This window comes from Parasteatoda tepidariorum, chromosome X2 (genome assembly GCF_043381705.1).
Source record: "Parasteatoda tepidariorum isolate YZ-2023 chromosome X2, CAS_Ptep_4.0, whole genome shotgun sequence".
Lineage (NCBI taxonomy): Eukaryota > Metazoa > Arthropoda > Arachnida > Araneae > Theridiidae > Parasteatoda > Parasteatoda tepidariorum.
This window is the reverse complement of record NC_092215.1, coordinates 14,263,791-14,291,093: the sequence shown is the minus strand read 5'-3', so window position 1 is coordinate 14,291,093 and position 27,303 is coordinate 14,263,791. Positions and strand designations below refer to the sequence as shown.

At 28.3% G+C, this 27,303-nt stretch overlaps 1 protein-coding gene across 1 annotated transcript in view; it reads right to left on the bottom strand.

Moving 5' to 3' along the window:
• The window catches only part of LOC107436893 (actin-binding LIM protein 2), a gene marked incomplete in the record, with an annotated part of 67,755 nt that overhangs the window by 4,000 nt on the left and 36,452 nt on the right, over positions 1-27,303 (bottom strand). Inside the window, 14 exon segments of the mRNA XM_043049796.2 lie at positions 3,312-3,346; positions 4,617-4,683; positions 4,800-4,882; positions 5,541-5,654; positions 7,553-7,694; positions 9,738-9,883; positions 13,303-13,470; positions 13,666-13,680; positions 16,704-16,754; positions 19,797-19,962; positions 23,481-23,549; positions 23,991-24,091; positions 25,419-25,509; positions 25,607-25,700. Coding sequence (XP_042905730.1) covers positions 3,312-3,346; positions 4,617-4,683; positions 4,800-4,882; positions 5,541-5,654; positions 7,553-7,694; positions 9,738-9,883; positions 13,303-13,470; positions 13,666-13,680; positions 16,704-16,754; positions 19,797-19,962; positions 23,481-23,549; positions 23,991-24,091; positions 25,419-25,509; positions 25,607-25,700 — 1,342 coding nt within the window.

The following is a 27,303-nucleotide window of genomic DNA, read 5'->3' as shown; positions in this document are numbered from 1 at the left end:
TTTCTACAGCCTCTGACACAAGAGCGACCACTCCTTTATCTTTCCCACTCATGTTTTTGCCTCCATCAGTTGTAATACATTTCAAGTTTTTCCATCGAAGGTTCTTTTGATTAATGGCCATTTCAACTCCTTTAAAAATATCTGTACCAGTAGTTGTGCCATGAATACTATACATATAAAGAAGTTCTTCATGCACTTCATAGCTTTTATCTACTCCTCGAATATAAATCAACACTTGAGTAGTATCTGACAGATCTGTTGACTCATCCAAGGACAAAGAAAACCACTCAACATGTCCATTTTTGTCTAACAGTCGAGAGGATATATTTTCAGCGATGTTTTCTACCCTTCGAGCCACAGTGTTTGCTGACATACTGACAGTTTTTAATAAATTTACCTTTTCAGGGCACATTTCTTCGGCTACTGCAATTATGCATTCTTTGATCATTTCTCCATCGGTGAATGGTTTTCCACGTTTTGCACTTTCAAGAGCCACACGAGAGGTGGCACGAGTTGCAGCCTCTTGTTCAGTTTTGAGTTTTGTAAATGAAGATTGCTGTGATTTCAATCCCCGCTTTATAGCTTCGAATTTTTCTGTCCGCAAACTTCCTGTATATTTTGAGTAATTTTGAAAATGTTTTGCTTCATAATGACGTTTAATGTTATATTCTTTGAGAATGGCTATGCTTTCATTGCAAATCAAAGATAGCGCCTTGTTACTGGACTCAATTACGAAATACTGAATGTTCCACTGATCTTTGAATTTTCTGCATTCACTATCAATTTTTCGCTTCTTTTCCATACTACTAAATCACACACAAAAGCAACAATTCAAATCAAAATACTGTTACAAAGATGTCTTAAACTTAAACACGCACAAACACGTTTTAAGGAGGTACGCACTATTTTATTTCACAACAGTGTCATAGGAACTGACTTGTGGTTGCGCCACTAGCCTTCTTATATATTCCAATTACTGCCATCTAGAAGTGAGTGGAAGACACCAGAACTTTCACGAACCAACGAGATTATTCTGTACATGCTATTAGCGCCATCTGTTAGCGATAGAAGGTACTACCTATTTCCGCTTGTGTCCACCAGATGTCGTGTCACGTTACACCTCATGGCTCGTACTCTACGACTAATCTAGAAATTACAGATAATGACAGGAAAATTAATAATATGCAGTGCTGCCGTTTTGCGGACTTTAGTCCGACTTGCAGCCTTTTTTAAACGTTGCGTACTTTTTCGGACTTTTTTTTTCATCAGTGGACTATTTCACTTTTTACCACCGGCAACAATGATAATATGGTTTTGGCCCTCGGAACTTACTGGAGTAATCAGTATGGCCCTAAGGCTGGAAAGTTTGGAGTCCCCTGAAATAAAACATAGCACAGTAACAATACATTATTACAGACATATGAAGAAAGGTTTCTACTTTCAGTATATTTTATTTTGGCTCTTTATACACATCATTCTTTTGTTCTTGCTATAAATTTCTTTTCCCCTAGCACTTCAGTGGATTTAAATTTGAACTTCTTTTTAAGGATCCAAGATAGGATAAGGCAAGGATAGGACAGATTGTTGATCAAATAAAACATAGCACAGTAACAATACATTATTCATTATTACAGACATACGAAGAAAGGTTTTACTTTCAGTCTATTTTATTTTGGCTCTTTATACACATCATTATTTTGTTCTTGCTATAAATTTCTTTTCCCCTAGCACTTCAGTGGATTTAAATTTGAACTTCTTCTTAAGGATCCAAGATAGGACAAGGCTCTTTCTTCAAGTTTTATCAAACTGGCCCTAGAAATTGCTATCACTCTTTATCCATCATCTTTTATTTTTTGTTTAAAAAAAATTGTAATAAATTTTTCAGAAATCAAGTTGATGACATTTATACAATAACTGACTCTACAATTAGGAGAATTTTAGAAACCACAACAATGTTAAGTGCAGGTTTTTAACATCTGATTACTACAGTACAAATTCAGTGACAAGAGCATGAGCAGGGTTTATGAGCAGGAACATGAACACAAATAACAAGGCTTGGTAATTCATATCGACAACTGTAAAACAGATAGGAGTATGACAGTTCATTGTATCACCTAGATAACACTTCCTAAGATTCGAAGTTCTAAATTATTTCTTCACTACGAGTTTTCACAGAGTACTAAGTTCAATGTCCATGATTAAAATATCAGATGTCTTTTCTTAGCAGACTCTGGCAGAGCAGAGGGAGTAACAAGACCAGCTATTATAGCAAATATTAATCCACTCTAGCTTATGCAAGTAGCATAAACTCTCCTCATATCTAAGAGGGAAATGTGTGAGAGAGAAAGAGTCAAGAAATACCTGGCTTTTATCCACAACTTAATTTTCATATACTTGATGCCAACAACTAATGAATATGAATTATTAGAACTTATTTAAAAATAATTCTACACAAAATTTTAATAATTATTTATTATTTTTATTATTTTATTTAATAAAAGTTTAAAAAAATTAAATTGCAAAGTGCACACATTTTATAGATTGCAATTTTATGTGGCCAAAATAGAAAATCTGAGTAAATCAGCCAAATAGTTCCCAAAAATCGAATTTTAAACACTGGAGACTCCTTTGAGAATATTAGAGTGAAACTTAAATCAATGATTTTTCCCTCCTCAACCCTTGTTTGTTGAATGGTTTATTGAGTCATAAATTTCTTGATAAGAGATCTTTCCTGAAAAATGCAGAACTCCTATTTAATGTAAGACAAAAGGTTTGTCTACTGTAAACTTGTTTTCCTTCTTTAGTAATACTTTTAGAGAGAGAACTTTAACCTCAAGGGAAGTTAACCTAAGATTATATAATTTTAAAAACCTATAAATGTATTTTTCAAACAAACAATATTTCATGTCATTATAAAACCGGCGTTGAACAGTCAAACCAATTCTGGTTTTACACATATCATGTTCAACTCCCCAGCCTTGTAATTTTGAAACCAATCTAGAAGACAAGGGAGCTCCTAGATCAAATTCTGGGACCAACTAGCCTTCGTGGAGGAATTTTTGATAGAACTAACCAGCCTTTGCCTTACATAAAGAGAAAAAACCACTAAAACCATCCACTGTTAGTCTAATGGCAAGAGGATTCAAACTCCTGATTCATTTATCACTGAGGATACTTATGTCAGCACTGGGGTCGGTGCAACCCACATGAACTAGGTATTAAAAGAATGCGAGATGAAAGTTATTAAAGTAAAATATTTTTTTGATTTATCGAATACATAAAAAAAAATCTAAATTTAAAAGTTTACTTACCAAGAATGATCGGTCTTGGTCAGAGAAATTTGACACTAAAAAAAAATTAAAAATAATGTTAGAGGTTAGAAGTAATCAGAGAACAAATATTGTAGAATTCAAATAAAATTTAAAGACAACGTTCAGGGTGCAAAGAATAAGAACCATGCAGAATAACTTTTGATCTAATGATAAAATCTTCATGATCATGGACTCAATGGTACCAGAGTGTGACCTCAAGCATCTAATTAATTTATGTAAATGATATTTTAAGTCATGAATACAAACAAAAAAATCAAATACTTATTTTCTCTGAGTAAATATACCTTTTTTAACGGATTTGAATTTCCGACCACCACAATAATGGGATGAGCCACAATCTGGGAAATATGCTCCCAATAGTTCAGTCAGGAGAACATTACAAAGTTTGGTCCCCTTAATGTTAATTTTATTTTTGCATATGTTGCCGTACCTCTAAGGCTAAGAAAACGAACAACAAAATTTGAAAATTAAAAAATTTGAATTGAATTAATTTAAAATTCCGTTCAAATTAATCAAAATCAATTAAAAATTTTGAATTGAGTTCATTTAAAAAATTTGAACGAAATTGGTTGAATAGCTCCTAAGAAATTGGATTTTAAATATATGACTAATTTAAAATTCAATTTTGCAAGTTTTTAGGAATTTTTTGACCAGTTTTGTATTTTTACATATAAAATTACATTCATTAAAATGATGTAAAAATTTATGAACTTCACATTTTTTCGATTCGCTTAATTAATTTTGGAGATATGACAAAATTTGCAAAAAGTAAAATTAATATCACGGGACCAAATTTTGGACCACTTTCTTGACCAAACTATTGTAACCATACTTCCCAAATTGCAACTACCCCTTGCCTTATATCTTGAGGGTTAGAAATCCAAATTCATCTAAAAAAAGATATGTTTATTCAAAAAAAGTACATTTTTGTATCTGATTTTGTAACTTAAAAATATCTTTAACACAAATAAGCATATTTGAGGTCATGAACTCAAACCATTAAATTCAAGTTATTTTTTTTTTTGCATATTGTAAATTAGAAATAATATCAATAATATGCGGAGTTACACTGTCAAATGGTATTTATGATTGATTTTTGTATGAATGCTTAAAAATTGTTCCTTTATAATGACATGAATGTGATGACTTTTATGAGAAAATATGCTCAAATAATATATAAAATATGATCATATGAAATATATAATATGAAAGTATGATCAAATAATATACAAAAAAACAATTAGAATTTTAACAAGTTAACAGAAACTGACTAATATAACTTACAATCAGATTTGCCACTGCTGAATTCCGAGCTCTGAGTTTTTTCCAACTTTTCAAAATTATAATCACTCTGAAAATAAAAAAGTGATGTGAGAAACAATATGATTTTATTTAAATATAAAATTGCGGAACCCAAAATATATTTTATAATGGTATAAAGAGACATGTTTTTATTCAAAAACATACCAGATAGCCAAGACCACTGTCTCGCTCAGAACGAGATGCTAAGCCATACCCAGGTTTTGGCACATTACGAAGAGATGAAACAACTAAATATATAACAAACATGAATAAATTAGCCTTACAAAAGCATATTTAACATGATTATTTTATAAACTATTGTGAAATTAGTATGGAACAGTATTCCTTTCTGTAATAGAGACAATCTGGTAACAAATTGGCCAACAATTGGAACAGTGCTAGACTTAAAAGAATTAAAACATAATACATTTTTCTAAAGTACAATTACTTCAAAATGAAGTTAAGCAACTGTCTAACGATTTTCAGGGGCTTATGATTGAATCAATCCAATTATAATGAATAACCTAGACAAACCATCACTATTCTGTAGGGCTTGTATTAATTTTAAAAAACAAGAATGATACAGAAATGGTTGTTCTTTTTTTTAAAGTTAAACTTATTTTCATCAACAAAAAAATAATAATTTTAAAAAAGTTTGTTTCAATTTTGCATGCAAGGCTAATATAAATCTGCTGCACCTGCCACAGTGTCGAAGTAGTGCTGCTACGGAAAAAATAGCTGTAGAAGATTGATTAGCAGACATGGAAATGCCATGAAAAAAATTTGTAATGAAAGCTTCTCTTTATCTCCATCATCCACAAACCTTTCGCATAATTACAAGTTTAAATAATAAGTTAGTGTTAATTATAAATTAGTTTAAATTAAAGAAATAACTTTTTGACATACCATTATAATTAGGCATAGTGCCAACAAGTCTGCCAGTAGAAGAACGAAAGCTTGACTTTTGATCAAATTCTTCATCATCCCATGGCCTAGGATGATCGGAATCTCTAGATGGAGCTATAATAAATTACAAACGCTATAAATTTTATTTTATTTCTTAAAGTAAATAAATTTAAAAGTAAAATATCAAGGACATAAGCAAATAGTTTTTTTGGGAGGCAATGTCTTATATAAATGAGTTTACATAAAGGTTAGTTTGAAACATGATATAAAGATTGTATTTAATGCAAGCAAAATAAAAAATTAAAATTTTTTTTCTACAAATAATAGAATGCAACTCCGGAAATAGAAGCTCTTCAAGAAAAAAAATACAATGATGAAAAAATTCTTCACTTAAAACAAATAAAAATAACCTTGGATTAAACAGCATTTACTATAATCGATTGCAAATCAAGCTAAGAGGCAAAATTTAAAGTTTATATTTTTTTGAAAAAGGCTTATTTGAAGATGTCATTATTTAAGGAAAAAAATATAAAGAATCTTATGTCTATATTTATATTATTTTTTAATCTTTCTTAGAAAAAAAATGTGTGATAATTAATTCCTTAAAAGCTAAATGTCTTATGAGTAAAAATCAAGAGGGAAATAATCTGAATTTTAAATAAGACAGTAAGAAAAACCTTTAAGGTTTCATATATGATAATAAATATAAATGAAACATTTTATTTTTAATTGTTAAAAAATAAGCTGAACAAAAAAGATTTTTCTAAAGTGTTTTTTTTAAATTTTATCAATAACAAAATTTTAAGAACAATGTGAGCAATATACCATTATTATATTACTAATCATAAACATTGAAATCTATTTATATAAAAACAATTTGCAAAAAAAAACTGAAAAAGAAATAACTATTTTAAATAGCTCAGATATGAAAGAAAATAATGCTGTGTGTTTACATTTCAGATAGAATAGAAAAGCTGCTTTTCCCATTAAAAATATAAAAAATATTATTAGTATTTACAAAGCAAACATATTGTTGGTGATTTTTTAAATCTGGATACATCTCAAAATGTTTGTTTACGAAAATGGACACAGTTCCAAATGTGTGTTCAGAAAGATGGACACAGGAAAAAATGCGTCTTTTAAGTTTTCAACCTAAATTTAACAACCAAACGAGGAATTACGTGTTTACTTTTAATTACTTATTTAAAACACTAAGCATAATCATTACAGGCAAAGTCCCAGAATAAAGCGGGCATGAAGTCTATTACAGACATAACTATTCAAAACATGTCTTTGCATTCAGAACTTTAAACAGTAAAGTGAGTTTTGAAACTAAATTTTACGACATAAATTTATTGCCCTTATCTTAAAAATATAGCCCCCATTGCAAAAACAACTGTTGATTTTTAAAGTCTTTTAAAAAAGTACTAATTTAATAACATTTACCAAGTGACTTAAGCAAATGTACAATATCACATTTTGAATTTATTTGGATTTATTAGTTTATTATTAAAAAAAGAATACTCATAAAAGAAGATTGAAAAACTGAATAAAATGTTTTTAAAAACTCATCAACCATCTCGGTTTCAAGTTTATTTTTAAAAAAATGAACAGCTTTACCTATATCCAATTATACAGCAGTGAAAAAACTCTTAAAAAGTTTTAATAAAAATTATTAATTTATTAAACTATTTTAAAATTAATTATCAAAATAAATGTTATTTTTTCTATGTCAAAAAAAAATTATCTGCTACAATTTCAGTTTCTTTGGATTATTTACTTATAGAAAAATGGAGTTTAAGTATTTTCACTTGTTTCGTGTTTTGTTCAGTCATTTTGAGCTTGTACACTGAGAAAGATTTTTGTTTTATGGAATTAAAGCTACAGTTTATCCATTTTGGTGCAATTATTTTTAATTTATTCAGGCTGTTAAACTTTATTCATATAAAACACAAAGTTTCCTCCATTTTCATCATTATTTTATTGCATAGCTTATAAAATTAAAAACCTACATGCATTGACAGGATTATCATATCTCAGCCTAACAGGAGGTTCCTTGCTAGCAGAAGGGGTTCTTGAAGCATTCCGTGGATCTAAATGAAATTTTTTCCAAGCTTTAATTTTCTCTCTTTCTTTAACAGTTTTTAGGAAAACCTAAATTTAAAATATATAGATAGATAGATAGATAAATTTTAAATAAAAATTCAGAAAATATAGACTGTTTGAAGATAGATAAGATAAAAATATTTCTTTAGTTCTAAGCAGTTAAATAATTTAGAAACTTAAAATTATTAGGACAATATTTAGAAATCTGCTTATGCAATACTTTTAATAAATATTTATCTTCCATTAAATAAACCAGTTCATAGAAATAACCCTGATGCCAAAGTTTTAAAAAGTTACAATGCATCAAAGATAATACCTTTGACTTTTTATATTGATCTACAATAAAAGATGGCTTATTACTCAATTTGTTGTGCTCCATATTTTTTATATTTTATTTTTCTTACATATCTTAAGAAATATTGAAACTATATAATTTTGAATATTTTTAGTTTGAATAATTGCACCTGTATAATTGCAATACTTATTGACAAAACAAAAATAACATATATGGAAATACAACAGTTAAACTGAACAACATTGAATACAAAATTAAATATAAAATAACATTTATGTGTTTTACTAAAAAGAAATATTTAAAAGAAAACTGAAATTAAAATTATTTAGCCATCTTAATCACTGCAACGTTATGAACAGAGTATAACTAGTCACATAATATCTTACGAAAGTGCCACAACCATAGGTATCTTAACCTCTAAACTGTAGATAAAAAGTGTTAAGAACAGACCAGGGTCTGATCAACCTATTCGGGCTCTTAGCAAGAGGACTCACATTTCCGCAGCTCTTTGGAACAGGTGTTAGTGCCTACCCCTCTTCATGGTTGACAATTCCTAATTCAGGGTTGTATTGAAAGAAAAAAACTTTTAGATTAAATTTAAAAAAGAGATCAACATGCAATGCTGAATTGGTTCAAAGCAATTACTTAAATATTTAAGTATGCTAATATTCTTATGTAACCTTAGGTATGCTAATTACTTCAGATTTTAAAGTAATTAGACCATGAAGAACTAATAAAGACACTATTACAGTTGTTATAGAAAATTAAATTTAAATTGAATTCTAAAAACACTTTCACTAAATGTTATCTATTCTATGCCACATATAGAAATACCAAAGAAGAAAATACTAAGTAATCAAAAGCTGTAGATACACTGACTCAGCCAAGAAATGTATTTGAAAATTAAAAAAAAAACATTGTAAATAAAAAGTCTGTGAAATTTTAAATCATGAAAGATCTGATTACTATTGGCATGGAAAATAGATTTGAATACAACACATTAAACATTTATTGTAATGTATTCTATGTTAACAACAAAAAGTATCAAAAACAAACATTTGCGATCGGAATGCTGGAATGCGCCATCTGGGGAGAAGACCGGTTCCATGACTTGACCCTCCCCCTTCTTTTCTCAGTAGTATAGGGATGAACTACGATAATTTCCCCTTTTTTAATATTTTTCATATTTTTCCCTAATTTTTTTAATTTCTACGACGCTTTCTTTTGGAACTATGTTCAATGTAGTTTTTACTTCTATATAGTTTCCTTACTTAAAAGTTTTAATCTATTTCAACATCAAGACAGAAAGTAACATACTTCTTTCTCTTATGACTCTCCACACGTTAATGGTGAAAGCAAGTGTTGCCTTAGGTAGAGAGTTCTGCTTTACACCTACTGTAGCCCATTTTGATTGCCAATAATCAGAAATCAATATACAAATATTGATATATGTTCAGAAATCAATAGTTAAAGACAATTATTTGAAAGGTGGAAAAACAGTTCTGAAATCTTTTGTACATTCAGAAAAATATAGATTTTTACATTATGCTGCTATATGTTTTGAAATTATTTTAAAATTTTTTCACAAAATTTAATTCTCTATAGCATCCTAGTAAATGTAGGCATCAAGAAAAAATATGAACAGCTGGCTGCAAATATCAAAATACATAAATTATTGGATTAAACCTCAGCCAACTAGTAAAAATTAAAAAGAAAAATTCCTTAAACACCAGATCTTGCAATAAATAATTAGATTTTACATTATATAATGTTGAAGGAAATCAACTTTTACACACTTTTCCTATGCCAGTTGCAATTTTAGAAAGTTCTTCTTCTTCTTTTTTTAATTGAGGATCAACTTCATTACTAACAGTCTGTTCAAGTTCTAACTCTTCCTCCACATCTACACCTTTTGAGCTACCACTCCATCTTCTTATACGTTCTAAATAAGAAAAATAAACGTGAAACAATTGAACTAGTTTAATATGATAAATGCATAATTAAATTAACAAATATTTACTTACAACTATTTAGGCAAATGTAGGCATAAAATAAACACTATTAACATCTAGTGTCAAGATTATTTAAATTACTTGGTATACAGGAGTGAGAATTTAATGCAAATACAATTTTCATGACTTAACACTAAACAAGAAAAAAGCTTTTTAACTTATATTATATTAATTATAAAGCAATAGAAAAATACCATAGTAATCTAAAAATACATCTTTACATAAAAAAGGATTAAGCATTGAAATTCTTACACTATAAGATTCATTTACACTTTTAACATACACTTATAATAAATAACAAAATATCTTAATAAAAATTTTTATTTAGAAGAAACAATTCTATCATAAACATAAGATAAGAGATCACAGATTTCTAACGCATTAAAAATGCATACAAAAATAAATTAAAATTGAAAGTTATATCTTTTAAATTTATCCAATTATCAAATTTAGAATACTGCAACATTCTCCAGGATATTAAATAAGAAATAATGTCCACAATTACAACAGTAGAATTTTGCACCATTTTCTGGGATATTTACAAAGAAATTAAGTCTAGCTGATTGAAAATAAAATTTTATTACCATAATTTTAGGTATAATTGTCGATACTTTTCAACAATGAAAAACAAGAAGTGAGCTCATATGTTGATAATAAAATTGAACATCTTTTGATAATTAATGATAAATAGACATTCTTTAAAAGTGCAACCTTTAAGATGTTTAGTTGCTCAGAAACTACTCAACCAAATTAGTAAAAATTTTGATGCCGTCTTTTAAAGTTACATACTTTTAATAATGTAAAAATTTGAGTACCTTACAATTCAAAATTGTTTCAATCATATAATTAAATGAAATAATAAAAATTAATAAATGTGGTAATTTTTGGTAGAAAGGCCGCACTGTTGTACTAGTCGCACCTGAGAAAAACATTTAGCTAAGTAAGCATTTTAATTTAAACAAAGATAGTAGTGTAGTAAAACATATCTTTATATCATCTTGAACCAAACTCTTGTAACATCAACAAAGACTATCAGAAATAGTGTCGATGTTTTAAAAGTCACGACAAAAAGTATGGAGATGCTGAATGTATAAAGTAGCAGAATGCATAGCCAAAATTTTTAAGCATCTTCAAATATCTCAGTATTTGATATATCATTCATTCTTAATTTTCATTCATTAATTTTTCCCTTTTTATTGTAGCACGCAGATTTTTTTTCCAATAATGTACTCATATATTTTGTTTTATTTTATAAGTACTTTAAGTTTTTCTTTAAAATAATACTCCTTCTAAATAATTGTCAAATAAGCTGAGAAGAATTTAGGAACATTTTGCTGTATTAAAATTACTCAGGGCAAAATGTCTTACTGGCTTGTATTTAATTAAGTGCACATTTATTTCAAAGAATGAACTCACAAATTATTTATTTATTGATTTTTTCTAATTCATTTGATTAGTGAAAAGTAAATATATATAAATGTAACACAAAACACTACAAGTTTTCAATTCTCTCATTGTGTGTCTCACAATTTTCATATGCAAGATAAAAGTATATCAAAATTTGTACAATCTGAGGTTCTGGAGAGGATGCATTTTCCCAGTCTATTTAACTGCACAATCCACTCTTATCCCGTACATGGTAGCATTTCAACTTTTCTGTGATGTTTAATTATTTATTCAAATCTGGAAAAACAGATAATGCTAGTTGATTATATTTCCACAAAATATACAAGCCTGTTTTGCAACTTTTTATGAATTTTTTTTCAAAGTGGCACTGTTTGTTGCTTAGAAACTGAAGCTGGCAATAAAAATAAATGATGAAAATATTAAACTGGCAATGAAATGCAAATTTGAAGCAAAGATTGCAAGGTAGAACTTTGCTTTTAGCTCTGTGTTTCAAAGTTTATGATATCGAACTTTATTACTTATAAATGTTTTGTAAGTATGTTGCATAATTTCATTAGTTCACAAGTTTTCTCTATGCATTTCATAAAACAAATCCTAATTTAGCCAAGATTGATTATCAAAGTTTTGCTTTTGTATGATAATTCTTAAACTTTCATTTTCGGACAATCTTTTTTAAGATCTCATTCTATATTATAAAAAAACTTTTAGAAACATTTTTGGAAGATTTTAACTTTGAAATATACGTAGATATGAAATATGCATTAAAAATTACGCGATTTTGATAAGAAAAAAAAGCAACCAGAGGGCTCACATACTTTTTACAGAAATCATTAACACAAATTTTACTTATAATTCATCAAAGAGCTGTGATGGCTCAAGGGATAGAGCGTTTGCCATCCAATGAGGGGAACCGGGTTCGAATCCAAACGATGGTCTATAAGAATTTCATAACTGGCTTGCACCTGCCAAAGTGTTGAAACCAAAAATTGGGTCGGCTGTTCAACGACAGTAATAAAATAACATCCTGATGTTTCTACATATACTGAAACTTATTTTCGTAAATTCGCCATAACATGTCACCTAACACATTATTCAATTATGATTAGCTACATTTTTCACCAAATATTGTGATTATGATTTAATATAAGGACTAATCTAATATAAGGACCTTATTTTATTTTATAACCATTGTTGAACAGCTAATCCAAATTTGAATTTATGACTACTAATATTCACCTCCATAGCCTTGTAATTTTGAAGACAAGGGAGCTTCTGGATCAAGTATTAAGAAAAATTTGCCTTTGTGGAAGATTTTCTGATGAAACTAACCTGAATCTGAACTACATGGAGAGGAAAACCATAAAAATCTCCCATGGTCATCCTGACACCAAGGGGACTTAAACCCATGATCCATCTACCACTGAGGATAGTTAACTTGAACAATAGGGTCGGTGAAAGTCGCGTGCAGAATCGGTATCGACCAGTCATTGCTGAGATTCAAACCCAGTTCATTTCATTGTAAGACAAAGGCTCTATCCCCTAAGCCACCATGGCAGTGTGATTTGTAGAGTCAGATGTTATCAGGATGTTTTTTTTCTTTTTCATCTTCCTTGCCTAGAAGACTTAATCAAAGGTGTAAAAATGATTACAATTCCGTGTATAATTATAATAAGTTACGTGAATTTGATTTTAGTACGAAATCTTCACATAAAAGTAGGAAGAAAAAACTTAAGAACCACAGATAATTTCTGATATAAAAAGTTTATGTGTTCCATACTCAAATCTTGAAAAATCCTAAATAATTTATTAATCTATGCAAATTTTCTTCCCAAAGGAGATTCAAAAGAAAACAATCTTTGCTTTTAATTATACTTAATATCTGATCCAGTCTTTTAGATACTTCTACTTATATATCAACTTAGGAGGTAAACTGATTTATTACCTGGATCAGTAAATGGAAATGGAGGGGCAGGAAAATCATCTCGCTCAATTCTTGGCACTTCATCAGGACAAGGTGGCTGACCTCCAGGATAATGAGAATATTCTATAGGTTCTTCATTATTCATATGTGGGGAATGTGGTCTAGGTGTGGTGGACTGAATAGAATCCACTAAAACATTGCAAATTATCCATAAGCAAAAATTTAGAATAATGAATGCAATAATTCATTTTATAAATAGGACTGAAAACATTAAAAATTTGTATTTTATCAAACAAACTTAAAACAAAGTCAATAAAATAATAATTTGCACAATAATTATACGGATCAATGAAACAGAAAATGAGATAAACAATAAATACATACCAAGCACCTGCATGCCTGCATTCCAACAATATCACATGAAAAATAAAAACAAATTAATTTCAAAATAGAAATATTAGCTTTTTAAAAAAATTCTACAATTTTTTTCAAAAATTCATGAAAGTCACAAGAAGGATACAGTATATTCCAATTATACATGTCCATTTATACTTACAGTATATCCCAATTATACATGCTTGCCTTCAATTTTGGTAAAAATTAAGAAAAAAACTACACCAACAAGGAGATACAATATCAGTGGGAAAAAACCTGGTTTATTCCTGAGAATAAAGCAGGTGTTCAGAGGATAAAAATTTGAAAATTTTTGTTTGTTTTAACTGCAACATTTTCTCTTTCAGCAGAAGAAGCAATTAATAAAAATATTAAATTCTCTTTTATAATAATCATAATCTATTTTTAGCTATTTTTAAAAAACATTCAAGTTAAAAATAAATGCATGCAGTAATAACTTTAAAATCTGTATATATAAAAGGCAAAGACATCATTCATTCACTTACACAATTATCATTATTTTCCCCACTTCCCATGAACTTAGAAAGCTAAAATTCGGAACATGTGTTTTTTATACAACCAACAATAAAAGAGCTAAAGAAGTATCATTTCAATATATTGTAATTATTGGAGCAATTAGCCTAATTGTTAGTACAACTAAATAACACGATTTTATCAAGATTAGTGACTCAAATTTGGACCATGTGTTTCTTAGCAGATAAGGAAAACTAAAGTTTCACTTCGATGTTTTATAGTTATCTCGGTATTTAAAGGATAATTAATCTGATTAACAGTAAAGCTAAATAGCACATTTTACCTAGATAGATATCTAAAATATGAACCATGCGCCCTTTATCAAATAAAAAGAAAAACTTAAGAAAACATCGTTTTGATATTTGTAGTTATTGCAATAAATAGAGAACAATTAGCCTAAAACTGATCGTAATGCTACAGTAAGATGTTTTTACCAAGATAAAAGTCTTACATTCAGACCATGTTTTTGTGAGAAAAGAAAAACTATCGAAACTTAACTTTGAATATGTTTAACTATTGGGGTAATTATACAAATTGACGATTTGCTAAATAGACAAGTTCCCACAAATTACACATATGTTTGGTTCAGAACAACCAATTTTGAGTTCTGTGCCATTAAAATAAGAAGAGGGAAATTTATTCAGGGGGATGACTATATAGAACTAAAAAGTGTTGAGTTTGAGTGGACCAACTGGGAGCTGCAGGAAAGTTCTAGAAAAATTGCTAACCTTCAGACCTGTATTTAAAATTCAAATGCTGAGGATTAAGAACAATGCTGTGAAATACAGCAGGATTTAGTTTGGAGCCCTTAAGTGGTGAACTTGGGCAGGTGAAAGATAATGTGGGATTGCAACGCAACGAATTTGTGTAGGCGGACCAGCTGATTGCCACACGTGTATAATAGATTTATAACGCTAAAAATATGGAACATAAAATTAACTCTTAATAAAATACTGTGTAATTACTAAAGTGAAGCATTTAAAAAAAATTTGAAAACCACTGAAATTAAATTAAAAAATCTGTTTTTAAATTAAATTAATTAAATTAAAAGATTTGCTTAACTTCAAAATTGCCAAAGTTCTCCAGAAATCTGGATATATTCTCAAAAACTCCTGTTTTTTGGTTTTTTTTTCTCTCTTTCATAAACTAAGGGCATTTTGAGTCACTCTTATAAGAACTAGTTTTCAGGCAAAGGCACGTTTAAACCTGTCAGGGAAAAAATCTGGTTGATTCACTAGATTATAACTAAAAGAGTATTCTTTTAATGCTTAGGGGGCAAATAATAATTTATTTTCAAATTCTACATCTTTAATATAGAGTATTGCAGTTGGTTCAAGATTTCACAGAAATAAATGTTATAATTTTCAGTGCACTTTCTACAGATACCCTGTTAGAAGAGTGATGATTTTAATGAGCCAAATAATGGACCTCTATAATAAAGAATAGAAAACATAACAATGAGAGAAAATTTCTCAATCTTTCCAATCACACCCTGATAATACTAGACAATAACATTGAAACTATATCCAAAAATAATTATTAGGGGATCTAATAGATCTGTACTGAATACTTGTACTTAGTAATAGATCTGTACTGAAAGGTTATAAACTTTCAGTTTAAAACTTTTCAGTACAAAAATCCCCTTACAATTTTTTTTTCTTCTGGTAAAAAGAGATTCCAAAAATTCAAATCACATCCCTAATAATTTTTCCGTGCATCTTTTCCTTCAGGCTTAGTTTATAATTTTTTTACAGGGAATAAAGTAATTTAAATTTTGCAAGCTATAGCCTCCTCTGACTCTTGCCTCTATATTTAATCAATCCATAACAAAGGCCACCGTAATTATTTTGCACAATCAAATGGTTTGATGCAAAAGAATTACATTTTATGATACAAATACTTCGATTGTGAGGAGGCGAGATAATTCTAAAATAATATAATCAAATCAAATTATAAGGTTTACATTGAATTTAAAGTTTGTTGCATTAATGTTTTTGCACAAAAGTTTTATTATAAATGAAATAGTGCTAAAATAAAAGGTTCAGTTGACTGCACAGTTGATTGAAGTTGATTAAAATTATATCCTTTAAAAAACCACTTATACTACATGTAGAAAAAGAATGTACCATAATTCCACTGAGAAATGCCACAGACTATACGGTTTTGAGCAACTGGCTAATAATGGAAAGTTTTTGTGATTTTCTTCTACATTATGCAAATACGGGTTAGTTCCATCAAAAAGTCCTTGTCCCAAGAGTTCCCTTGTCAAAAATTACAAGCAGGCACATGGGTTTAGCTGCTAGTTAATTTATTTTTAATTATTTGTAATAGATATCTTAAGTTTATGCTTGTTTAGTATGGTAAAACTGTGCGTGATTTACATGATTGTGCGCAATGTAAATGGTCAAATACTTTTTCCTTTTTATAGAATTTCATGAGTATGGCATATATACCAGGTTGTCTTATCTCTGCAAAATTATGGCAATAAAATATACCTGCTCTACAACTAGAACTTTTGCTCCACGTTCTTCTTCTCTCTGGCCCATCTGAAATACAAAAGCAAATTTAGAATAATAAGTATTTTAAAGGGGAAAAAAAAGCATGTTTTTTTTTCTAAACAAAAATCGCTAAGCTACCAATGGTAAAATTAAATTTAATAACCAAAATCTAATACTTCAACGTTAGATTTTGTTAATGTGAACAAAAATTAAACAAATTGGTGAAATGTAGTAACAAAGTTTAGAATAAGTTTTCCTAATAACTCTAAAATTTAAAACTAAACTTTAAAGTAGGGTTCCTTTAATATAAATTAGAGAAAGCAACATGACTTTTTTTAATGATAATAATTCCAAGCAAAAACTTTGGCTGAATTGTGAGAACAAAATATATCTTTAAAACTGGTTTAACCCTTTCGAGCCGACTGTCACATATATGTGCCAGCAAGAAACGCGCTCACTTCCCGGCCGACACACCCGCGTGTCAGAGAGTTTTCTCGTTCACCCCCGACCGTCACTTATTTGTGCCAGCGTTTCGGAACGTTTTAAAAAATGAAATTTCTTCCAAAAGATGGCATTGTATGTCCATATGGTTTCCGATACATGTAGATTTGACCTTCTACTCAAGATGAAAGTTTTTAGGGGAAGGAGTGGAGGGGGGAATGTTTTATGAGGGCTCTTTAAATTAGCACGTGATATTTATTTACAGTAAGTAAGGGAGTTTTTTTTATCTCTCGCTACTTTCGATTTTCGGATTAGTTTTTAGTGGATAATTAGATCTTGTAGGCTTGAATTTTTTTTCTTTTTACCGTTAGAATGTCGAAGCGTCGAAAATTTTTAACTGAGCTGGAAATAGAGGAAATTATGCAAAATATTTAAACTTATTAATATTTATATTACATTTAAACAAGAAATAACTTAAGTAAATAAAGTATCCATAGAAATATATATAAAGCATATGTCACTTAAATACTCTACAGAACAATATTAAACAACGCGCTGATATTTCGGTAATTTCATGGAATTAGGCTTAACATCGAAAAACCCTCCGGCCCTGGGGAGACACACGCTAGAGAGACTGCCGGCCTCAGCGGTAAGCGCGCTTTCGCACTTTGCGTCGCGAAAGGGTTAAACTTCCAGGTCAAACTGAGCTGCATTGCGAGAATGAAGTTTTAAAGAAAAATCCACTTCTAAAGATCCAGTTCAGCCTGACTTAAGTTAAACCTACTCGGGGGAAAGTTTAAATCATAGAAAAGAGCTCAAACCGCAATTCTTATGTTAACAAAATCTTCCAAAAGAACGCATCTCTTAAATCATGGAAAAATTAATTTTGGATTCACAGTATATTATATTATTCAATAATTTTTGTTTCCTTGAAAATAAATATTAGAATGATTAAACATGTCATTTGTTGAATAGGGTTTTCTATTTGAGTGATTGTGAATATTATATTCAATAATTCGAATGTTAGACCTTTTCGGAGGGAAAACAAAAATACAAGGGTTACGAAATTATAAATTTAAGGAATAATAATGTAAGACTATTTTTTTAAGAATCCTGCATTTTTCAATGTATCAATTATTGATCTTAATATGCTACTATTGCTAACAAAATATTATTAAATTCTTTACATGTTGACCATAAATATTACTACCTTATTTTATCTGATTATTTCAAATAATGATAACCCTTTTTATTGATAAGGGGAGTTTAATATGTTAGTAAAATTTCTTTTCTCTTAACAAATGTTTTACGAGTAGTCTACAAAGTTTCAAAATATATGAAACATATGTATAATTTTTATTTTAATAATCATTTTGATCGGCTTTTGCTTGCTACAGTTTTCTACATTATTAAAAAATCATCATTTACTGCTCAAAATCAGAGATCAGCAACTTTGATCAATGTGTAAAAGTTACTACGCAGTTATTGACAATTGACTCATTGTTGACAATTGAAAGAAACATGTAATGCGGATAGTAATTTAAAAAATATATTTTTAACAGAAATAACTAAAATGAGGTTTTCATAAATAATAAATAGTGCATGGCTTAGAAAAATTTATATTTATTTATTAAAAAACTTTTTCATGATTACATTTTTTTAAGCAATATTATTTTAATATTTTAAGACCTACCACTTTTTTAAACAAATATTATACCAGGAAATATTATTTTTATATAACTTATTTTCATTTAACTTTGAAATTACTGTCCTCCTTCAATCAGCAACAGAATGTTCATTTAGCTACTTAAAATAAATCTGTCACCCATTACGATCATCCATTTTTGTAGGAAAGAATTAATTTAAAAAAATCAAATAAAAATTAGAAATTTCTTGAAGTTTTCAATCAAAACTGTAAAATTTTTGTGCATAATAGAAAAATCATTTTTCAAATACTCTTATTAAAGTAAAAAGAATGTATAAAAATTTGATAATTCTCTTACTTATTTTTTATAATATATTCAGTTAATCTTTAGGCTTCAATTCAGAAGTTAAAAGTGCATTTTTTATTCAGATATCTTATTTGTCATGATCAATAACACCACAATTATGAATCAACAATTTTATACAATTTTCTTCAAAATAAGTCAGTAGGATGTTAAAAATATTGTTTTATTTTGTGTATAATGTAGATCAATGTTTAATTTTTAAACTTTGCGTCGGTTAAGACTTTTGAAAAATAATTTTTATACAAGCCATTATTTAATACAACCTATATCCATATCACAAAAAATTGATATTTCTTACTTGATTAAAATTTCATAAATTTAACTGCATAAGTTATCAAGATAGTTTAATTCTTGATTCACTTTCAAACATTCCAAACATAACATTCCAAAATGTTTCCAAACAGTGACAGACAGAATTCTTTCTACCCGACTAGGTATATTTTTCATTTGATGCAAACTTTCTGTGCATCCTATGAGCAATCTTGCTCTAGTCTTGTTAAACCTCAGTAAAACTATATTTCATCAATGAAGACTAGTCTTTTCGCGTCGATCAGGATTATGTAAACAGACTAACTAAGGCTAAACTAAAGCAGTTTAGACTGTGTATTGACAATTCAGCCTATCTCTTCATCATATTTACCTGGTGGTCTATGGAACTGAGGTGATTTTGATGGCTTTGGATCAAGAGGGCGTTTCAAATAGCCCAGACTAGGCTCAGCAGTTAAATAGCTGTATGTATATACTCTATTAAGATCAGACAGAAGTGGATCTACTTCCATATAACTTCCTGGACTCGAACGACCATACTGAAAAGAATACAATAATTATTAACTTAAAAAATTATAAAGAATTACAATGATCATGACTAAAATTTTATGTTTAATGAAACAAAATAAATAAAAATAAAAAACTAGCCAGTTTTTTTTTAAATTATTATTTATGTTTTATTCACATTGTCTGGTTTTATTAATCTATTGCACTAAGTATATTGTTTCCTTTAAAAAATTAGTTAAATTTTGCTTACAGCTTTACTCATCAAGATAATCACATTTGCAACAAGAAATGTTCTTTTATGATTACTTTAATTTAAGTTTCAAGGACAGCTGAATTTTTTTTTATCTTTTAAAAGAACTTTATTATAAAAGTAAACAAAATAATGAGATTTAAACAAATATTCAAGAATATATGAAATTTAGTTAAAAAGAAGGAGTAATTTTTTCTTTTTTTCTCCAAAAGATTGATGGATCCTTTAGCCTCAATATGAAATATAATCTAATAATATTACACTATAATACTCATATACGAAGAAATACAAAAAGTTTCAGCTTTATTGATTCAATCTAAAATTTTTAATACTAGGGTAAATCTATTTAAAAAAAATACATAAATATTGTATTAAAAATTACTATTTTTAAAATATTGTAGTTGATAATTTAAAGATTGTGAAACATTTAAGGATGTGTAATATAATATACATTAATATAGAAGTTGAATATGGTATCTAGCTTAAAGTTCATGAATAGCATCCTAGCATCAATAGAAAAATTAAATTTGCAATCTTTGAAACCAAAAATATAAAAAAAAAAAAATTTATAGTAATCATTCATATTGCTGAAAGATAGTGTAATAATAAAATAAACTTTATAAAAGACATTTTAAATGCCCCAAAACAAATAAAATTTATTCAAGTCTTACTGACTGAGTAATTTTGTTGTAAACTAGTGTTTAGATATAATTTATTTATAACATTAGAGTGAAGTATGGTGAATGGATGAATTAAATTTTATGATAATTGTCACAAATCATTAACAGGGTGGCCACTCAAATCAGATTTCAAATTTTCCTGATTTTTCCAGGTTTTCCAGATAAAAATCTTAAAATTTCCAGGTTTTAGTTTCTTTATTCTAATAAAGTGTAGACAAGAAACGTGTCTATATTATAAAATATTTTATTCAAAATGTTATTTTTTTAACATATCTTGAAAAAGATAATTTATTTTGACAATTTGGCAAGATGTTTTATTCATTTTTTAATGTTTTGGTACAAAATTTTGAATCAAAAATCATATATTGACCAACAAAAGAGTAAAATTAAATATTAGTATATAGTTAGTTCTTAAAAAAACCTTTTTTTAAAATTAAAATATGTTATAAAAGGTTACAATGAAATAGAAAAAATTAGCATTAATGCAACAATTGTAACAATTTGTCGATAAACATTGCTGTTAGCGATTGTAAAAAAAAAGTGATTGGTTGGTTTGCTGAGAAAAAATAATTCACAGATTTCTTTTAATGGGAATACAAAAGCTTTCAGAAAAAGAGTGCAATATAAAATCTATTATTATTATTAAATTATAACCAACTAATCTTTGGAGAATTTTATGAAGTTAAAAGTACAAAAACATTTTGTCAAAATGGAAAAAAATTACAATGAAATCATTGGAACAAACTTAAGCCATAAATAGGTTCAGCCCAAAGACAGAATTTAAAAACAGAAGCTAATATCCTAATCCTTTTTTCCACCTCCACCACAATCTTTCCTAAATTGCACAGTCCATAGAGGTCAAAGGTTTCCACATTCATTTAGCAACAGTGGAAGAATTTTATGTGGCATTCTAGTTTAACAGAGCTGTAATGGAGCAAATTTTGATGCAAGCAAAGTATTGCTAAGTTGATGATATTTCAACTGCTTGGAGATACATTTCCATCAAAAAAAAGTGGGTATAATGGATGAAATAATTTAAATTAAGAAAATTAGCAAATAATTTAAATTAGTGAAATTTAAAAAATTTCCAGCATTTTTTTAAAATTCCCTGATATTTCCAGGTTTTTATCCACATTTCTCTGATTTTTCCAGAATAAAAAAAATTCCCTGATAATTCCAGGTTTTCCAGGTGGGTGGCCACCCTGATTAATCATCATTAATCATCAATAAATTATCATTTGCAATTGTTTTTTTTTCTTAGTGTATTTTTTTAATGCTTCCATCCTCTTTTAAAATTTTAGAATTCTTTTTTTTTTTTTTTTTTTTTTGCCTATGATGAGTATTTTTGTATTCGAATCTTTTCTTCGTTTCTATTTTTATGAGTCAAGGTCACTTTTACTCATCTCTTTCAAGGTTAATTTTACACCCCATTGCCTTTTATTATTCTTTTTTCTTTCCTTTGCTTTGTTCCCATGAGTTGGGTTACGTCCTGTCATAGATGACGCATTCTTGCCTGGTTTCAACCAGTTTGTTTTCTTTCCTCTCAACACTTTTGCACTGCTTTGACTTCAGATTGATTTTTCTCCCTTACCATATTTAGTAAGATTTTGGGTTTCAGTGACCCTGATTGGTTCTATTCATTAGCTTTTCGACTTTCTCTCCTCAAATCATCTTCTTTTTTTGGATGGTTGAATGTTCCGGCTTTTCGGGAAGCCCTTTTTTTGGTCACCATCCTGAATACCTGTGACCTGCAAGAGCTGCGGAGGCAGAAGTTTCTTTTTTTCGGGATGCTATCCTTCCAGAGCTGATGGAAATGATGTTCCATTTTTTTATCAGAAGAACGTCTTTTTTGTGCTAGATTTTTTTTTTGTTGATGAAAAAGACATTAAGACACTTGTGTTACCTTCTAACTACCTAATACCTCTCTCAGTCTCTCCATTCCCCATTCTTGGGTAGTCTTCCTGAATGAAATAAAGTTCTGACAATGTACCAAATAGAAACTGTCTATGTGTTTTTTCACGTCCACAAGATCTTATCCTCCAGCCCACTTGATGTAACCTAAGCATACGAAGGATGAGTAACTCATTTTTATTTATCCTTTAATTTGTTTTTGAGCAGTGTTTGGTTCCGCTCTACCACCACAAAAACATTTTTTTTAAAAGCATAAAAGTTGGCAGGTATGCAAGAGGAAAAAAAGTTTCACAAGTTAGTCATTAACCAATCCGAAGCCAGTAAGCTCTTGTAACTTTTTCACAAAGTTAACGTGGGTAAAATTCTATTTCACCAAATGGAGTAGATCCTAAACAAATTGTCAGTTGATTAATACACTACATTTATTGTTACATTCTATAGTTAATGTGCCAAAATATTGCAAACAATAAAAAATTTATAAATTACAAGAACAACTTTACATTCAGGAACCCCAATGTAAAAATTCTATAGTGAAGCAAAGGGTTTTTACCATTCCATGCAAATTTTCTCTCTCAAAAAAATTAGGCTAGGACAGGAAAATTTAAATGCTTCATAACATTAAACTTCTTCCATATTTAAAGAACATTTTGCAATTCAAACATGCACTTACATTCCATAAAAACATAATAAGCATATGATTAAAACTAACCTGTATATAAACACTGTTTCCAATGCAGTATAAATCATAATAATGGTAGAGAGGTGACACCTGGTACAGCTGTTGGATCAGTATGAAGGAGTTCTGAACATGCATCACTCAATGCAAAGGAAAATACATGCAAATGCTGTGGACTTAAAAGTATCAATATATTCATGCTACATAAATTTTACATTTTAATAAATAAAAGTAACATGCAGGGAATCTTTTAAAAATAGGGAAACATAGCTTTTTAATTTATTATTCGTTAATATGCACTTAATAATCAACAATCAATCAATTAACACTACTAATTTTACTTATAACTTTATAATCTACAATAGTCTATTAAAGTATGGTTATAAATTTGTGATTAAAAGTAAGTTACATTTCCATATTCTTAGCAGCTAAAAAGGTTAAAATAATAATGATTGATAAGATAGTTTCAAATGAATATCAGTAATGTATAGATACTTTTAAAATATTAAACTGTTGCTATAACTTGTAAATTATAAAGCTTACATGAATTCCATTAATAGATAGTTCTTTTTTGGAATCCAAATCACTGTCATCTAACTGAGAATCTGGTCCTGGCCCACATCTTGGATGCCAAATAGCCCCACCTTATAATGTGAGAAAATGAGTAAGAATTTTTTATACACATTTTAATTTAAACACAGAAAAATGATTCACACTTAAACAAACATTCTATCTTAAGAAATGAGTACAAATTTTCATTTTTAAGTTTATCTGATCTCATATTTTTTTTTAAACTATAAATATGTTAAATAATAACAAGTGATCTCAATGTAACAATAAGCATTGAACATTTTGTGCAATAAGTGCACATTAGCTAGAAATATTCAGAACAATAAAACTGCCTGAAATACCAATATGCACAGATTCTTATACAAATCATAATTTTAAAGTAATTGATAATTCAAACATTGCAGTTTGTGATTCTTAACATATTTCTCTTGTTCTTTTAAACAACATTTGAGAGAATATTTTATTTGCCCAATATAAGATAATCCACATTATAATCCACATAATAAAATTATAAGGGGTTTCCACAAATTTCATTTTGTACTATTAAAGATTTATTAACAAGTGATGATACCCTTCTAATGATGATCAGAACAACAAAGTGGGATGGTACTAGGAAGTAAAACATGTGAAAGAAAAGATACTTTTATGAGGGATGATCACGAACAATGCTGGTGTCATTACTTTCTTTAACTTATTTTTTGCTTTATAATGTATAATTTTTCAGAACTGCATTTTTTTCTTGAATTAATGAAATTCATAACAGTCAAAGTTTGTACAGTTTTGATAATAAAAAACCTTATTAATAAAATTCATTGACTCAGAGTAGAAAGTTTTAATTGTTCACAAAACTAAAATTAATTAAAACAAATAAGTGCACAGTTTGATTTTATCTTAGTTCATAATTTTTAATATTATCCATCAAAAGCACCAATTAGCATATATATATGTATATATATATATATGTATCNTTTAATCTGCTATCATTAGAGAGAGAGTTTAGCAAGCAAGAATGCCACTGTTCGAAAATTACACAACTTTATATATATATATATATATATGTTTAAAATGTTTCAATGGACATTTAATGACAAATTCTCCATGACATCCATTTTGGTCAAAGTTTCTACAATTACCCAAAACGTCCAACCTCTGAAAACGCGAATATGTAAGAGTCGAAAATTAAATCCATTCTTAGCTGTGCAAGATTAATTTATACTTACATATTTTTTAATGTAAAATTTTAAAACCAGGGTTAGGACCAGGCCATAACAATAACAGCCATAACAATTTTAAAAGCATAAACAGAAAATAATAACATAATGATGAAAAAAAATTTATAAGATAAATTCTAAATCTTACATCACAAGCTAAAATCTTTGCAGCATTTTAAATAAAACATACCTTGAAGATACATTTCTTCCCCATCACCAAATGGATCACCACATTTTGAGCAACGAGCACAAGTTGGATGGAAATGATGATTGTCTCCTGCCTTAACAAAATATTTCAAATTACGAAGTTGCATTGGTGAATTAAAGAACATTGTTAACATTATGAACAAATTAATTGAGAAAACTTGAATAAATTACTTGTAAAACTTTTCCAGCAATAAATCTCTCACAATGAATGCATTTTACACCAAATAGTTTTTGGTAATCTCTCTCACAATATGGTTTACTATCTCTGAAAAATAAAACAAGAAATTTAAAAAAAATCTGCTTTGCACAAAACCTAACTTTCATTTTTTATAGATATTGAAATGTTATTCCTTGCAAAACCTAACTTAAAGATTTGATAACTGCAGTAATTTATTGAAAAAAAACAAAGTTAATATTATATCACAGGAAAAAACAAGAATCTTTCTTTGAGAGAACCTGCTTGTTTAAAAAAAATTGAATTTAATACATGATATGAGAATTTTGAAAAATTGTTTTATAATAAAAATTAAATGACTTGATTATTCACTTTGCATATTTAAGCAGGTTCAATTAAAATTACATTGAAATTTTGGAGAATATTATCATTAATATAAGTTGTATTAATAGGCAATATGTTATTTTTTCAAATGCATCAAAATATTCTTATTAGAAATTTATTACTATATTTATTAAATCAGACATAAATCAGAGCATCAAGAGAGCAACAAAAAAATTCTGTTAGGTTAGAAAAAATTCTGTTAGGTAAGAAGTTTTTTAAACGTTCGAAAATTTCTTTAAAAAAAAAGGTAGAAAATAACATAATTTAATTTCTTATTAAGTTAAGCTTAGTAAGTTCTTTTAAAATAACACTCAAAAACACATAAAGAATTTAACTACAACATAGCATATAAATCATATACAGTGTGTTCCATAATCACTACCCTGTCTGTGAAAATTCTTTTTAAGAATAACGAAAATATTGATCAGTATTCCATGCTTTTAAACATTGAGAAATAATTTTTAATAAATGACATTGTGTCAAGATGAATTGATACTCTGCAATGTCTTTAAACTTCTTTTACCTAACTATGATGATGTTTGACAAACAAATGATGTTTCCATAAATTTTTTTCAAATATTGATCATTTTCCATATTGCAGTACAAATAAAAAAAAATTGAAGCATTTTAATAAAAGCAAATCTATTGCAACAATATTGTTTAATTCTTGATCATGGGTTTTTTGATATTGATCTGCATCATGTATTCTATTAAGGATTTACAGTTAAAAACATTTACAGAGAAAAGTTAAATCTGGGTAGGGTTTAAACAATAAAACCCTTCATCACAATTTATTTACACCATTTTGTCAATATTCCAGAGTTATGTTATTTTGGGTTTAACACCTTGAATATTGTTGCTTATTGCATTTCATATAGTAAAAAATAGAGTCGGAAATGAATGATAACATGAAAAAATAGCTAGAGGCATACCAGATATGTAAACAAAATTGATAACTACATTCAAAAGATAGTAAATCCTTTATTTCATTATTTTGATGATTCTAATTTCCATAATTCAATTTATGGTTTATGGTTAAAAATGCAAATGATAATGTTGGGAATAAAATTTAATTCTTATCTTACTAACAGAATTAATAATATAAAGAATAGTCTTTTGGCCTTTTATTTTTAAATTAAAATGCTAACAGAGGTCAGAATTATGCTCAGTTTTTTACTATTTATATTATGTGAACCATCAATGATCAACTGTAGCGATCAATGTTATACAGTGAAACCTGCCAAGTTGACCCCCCTTGTAAGTTGGGCACCTGCATAAGTTGACCTCAATTATCAAGAACGAAATTTTT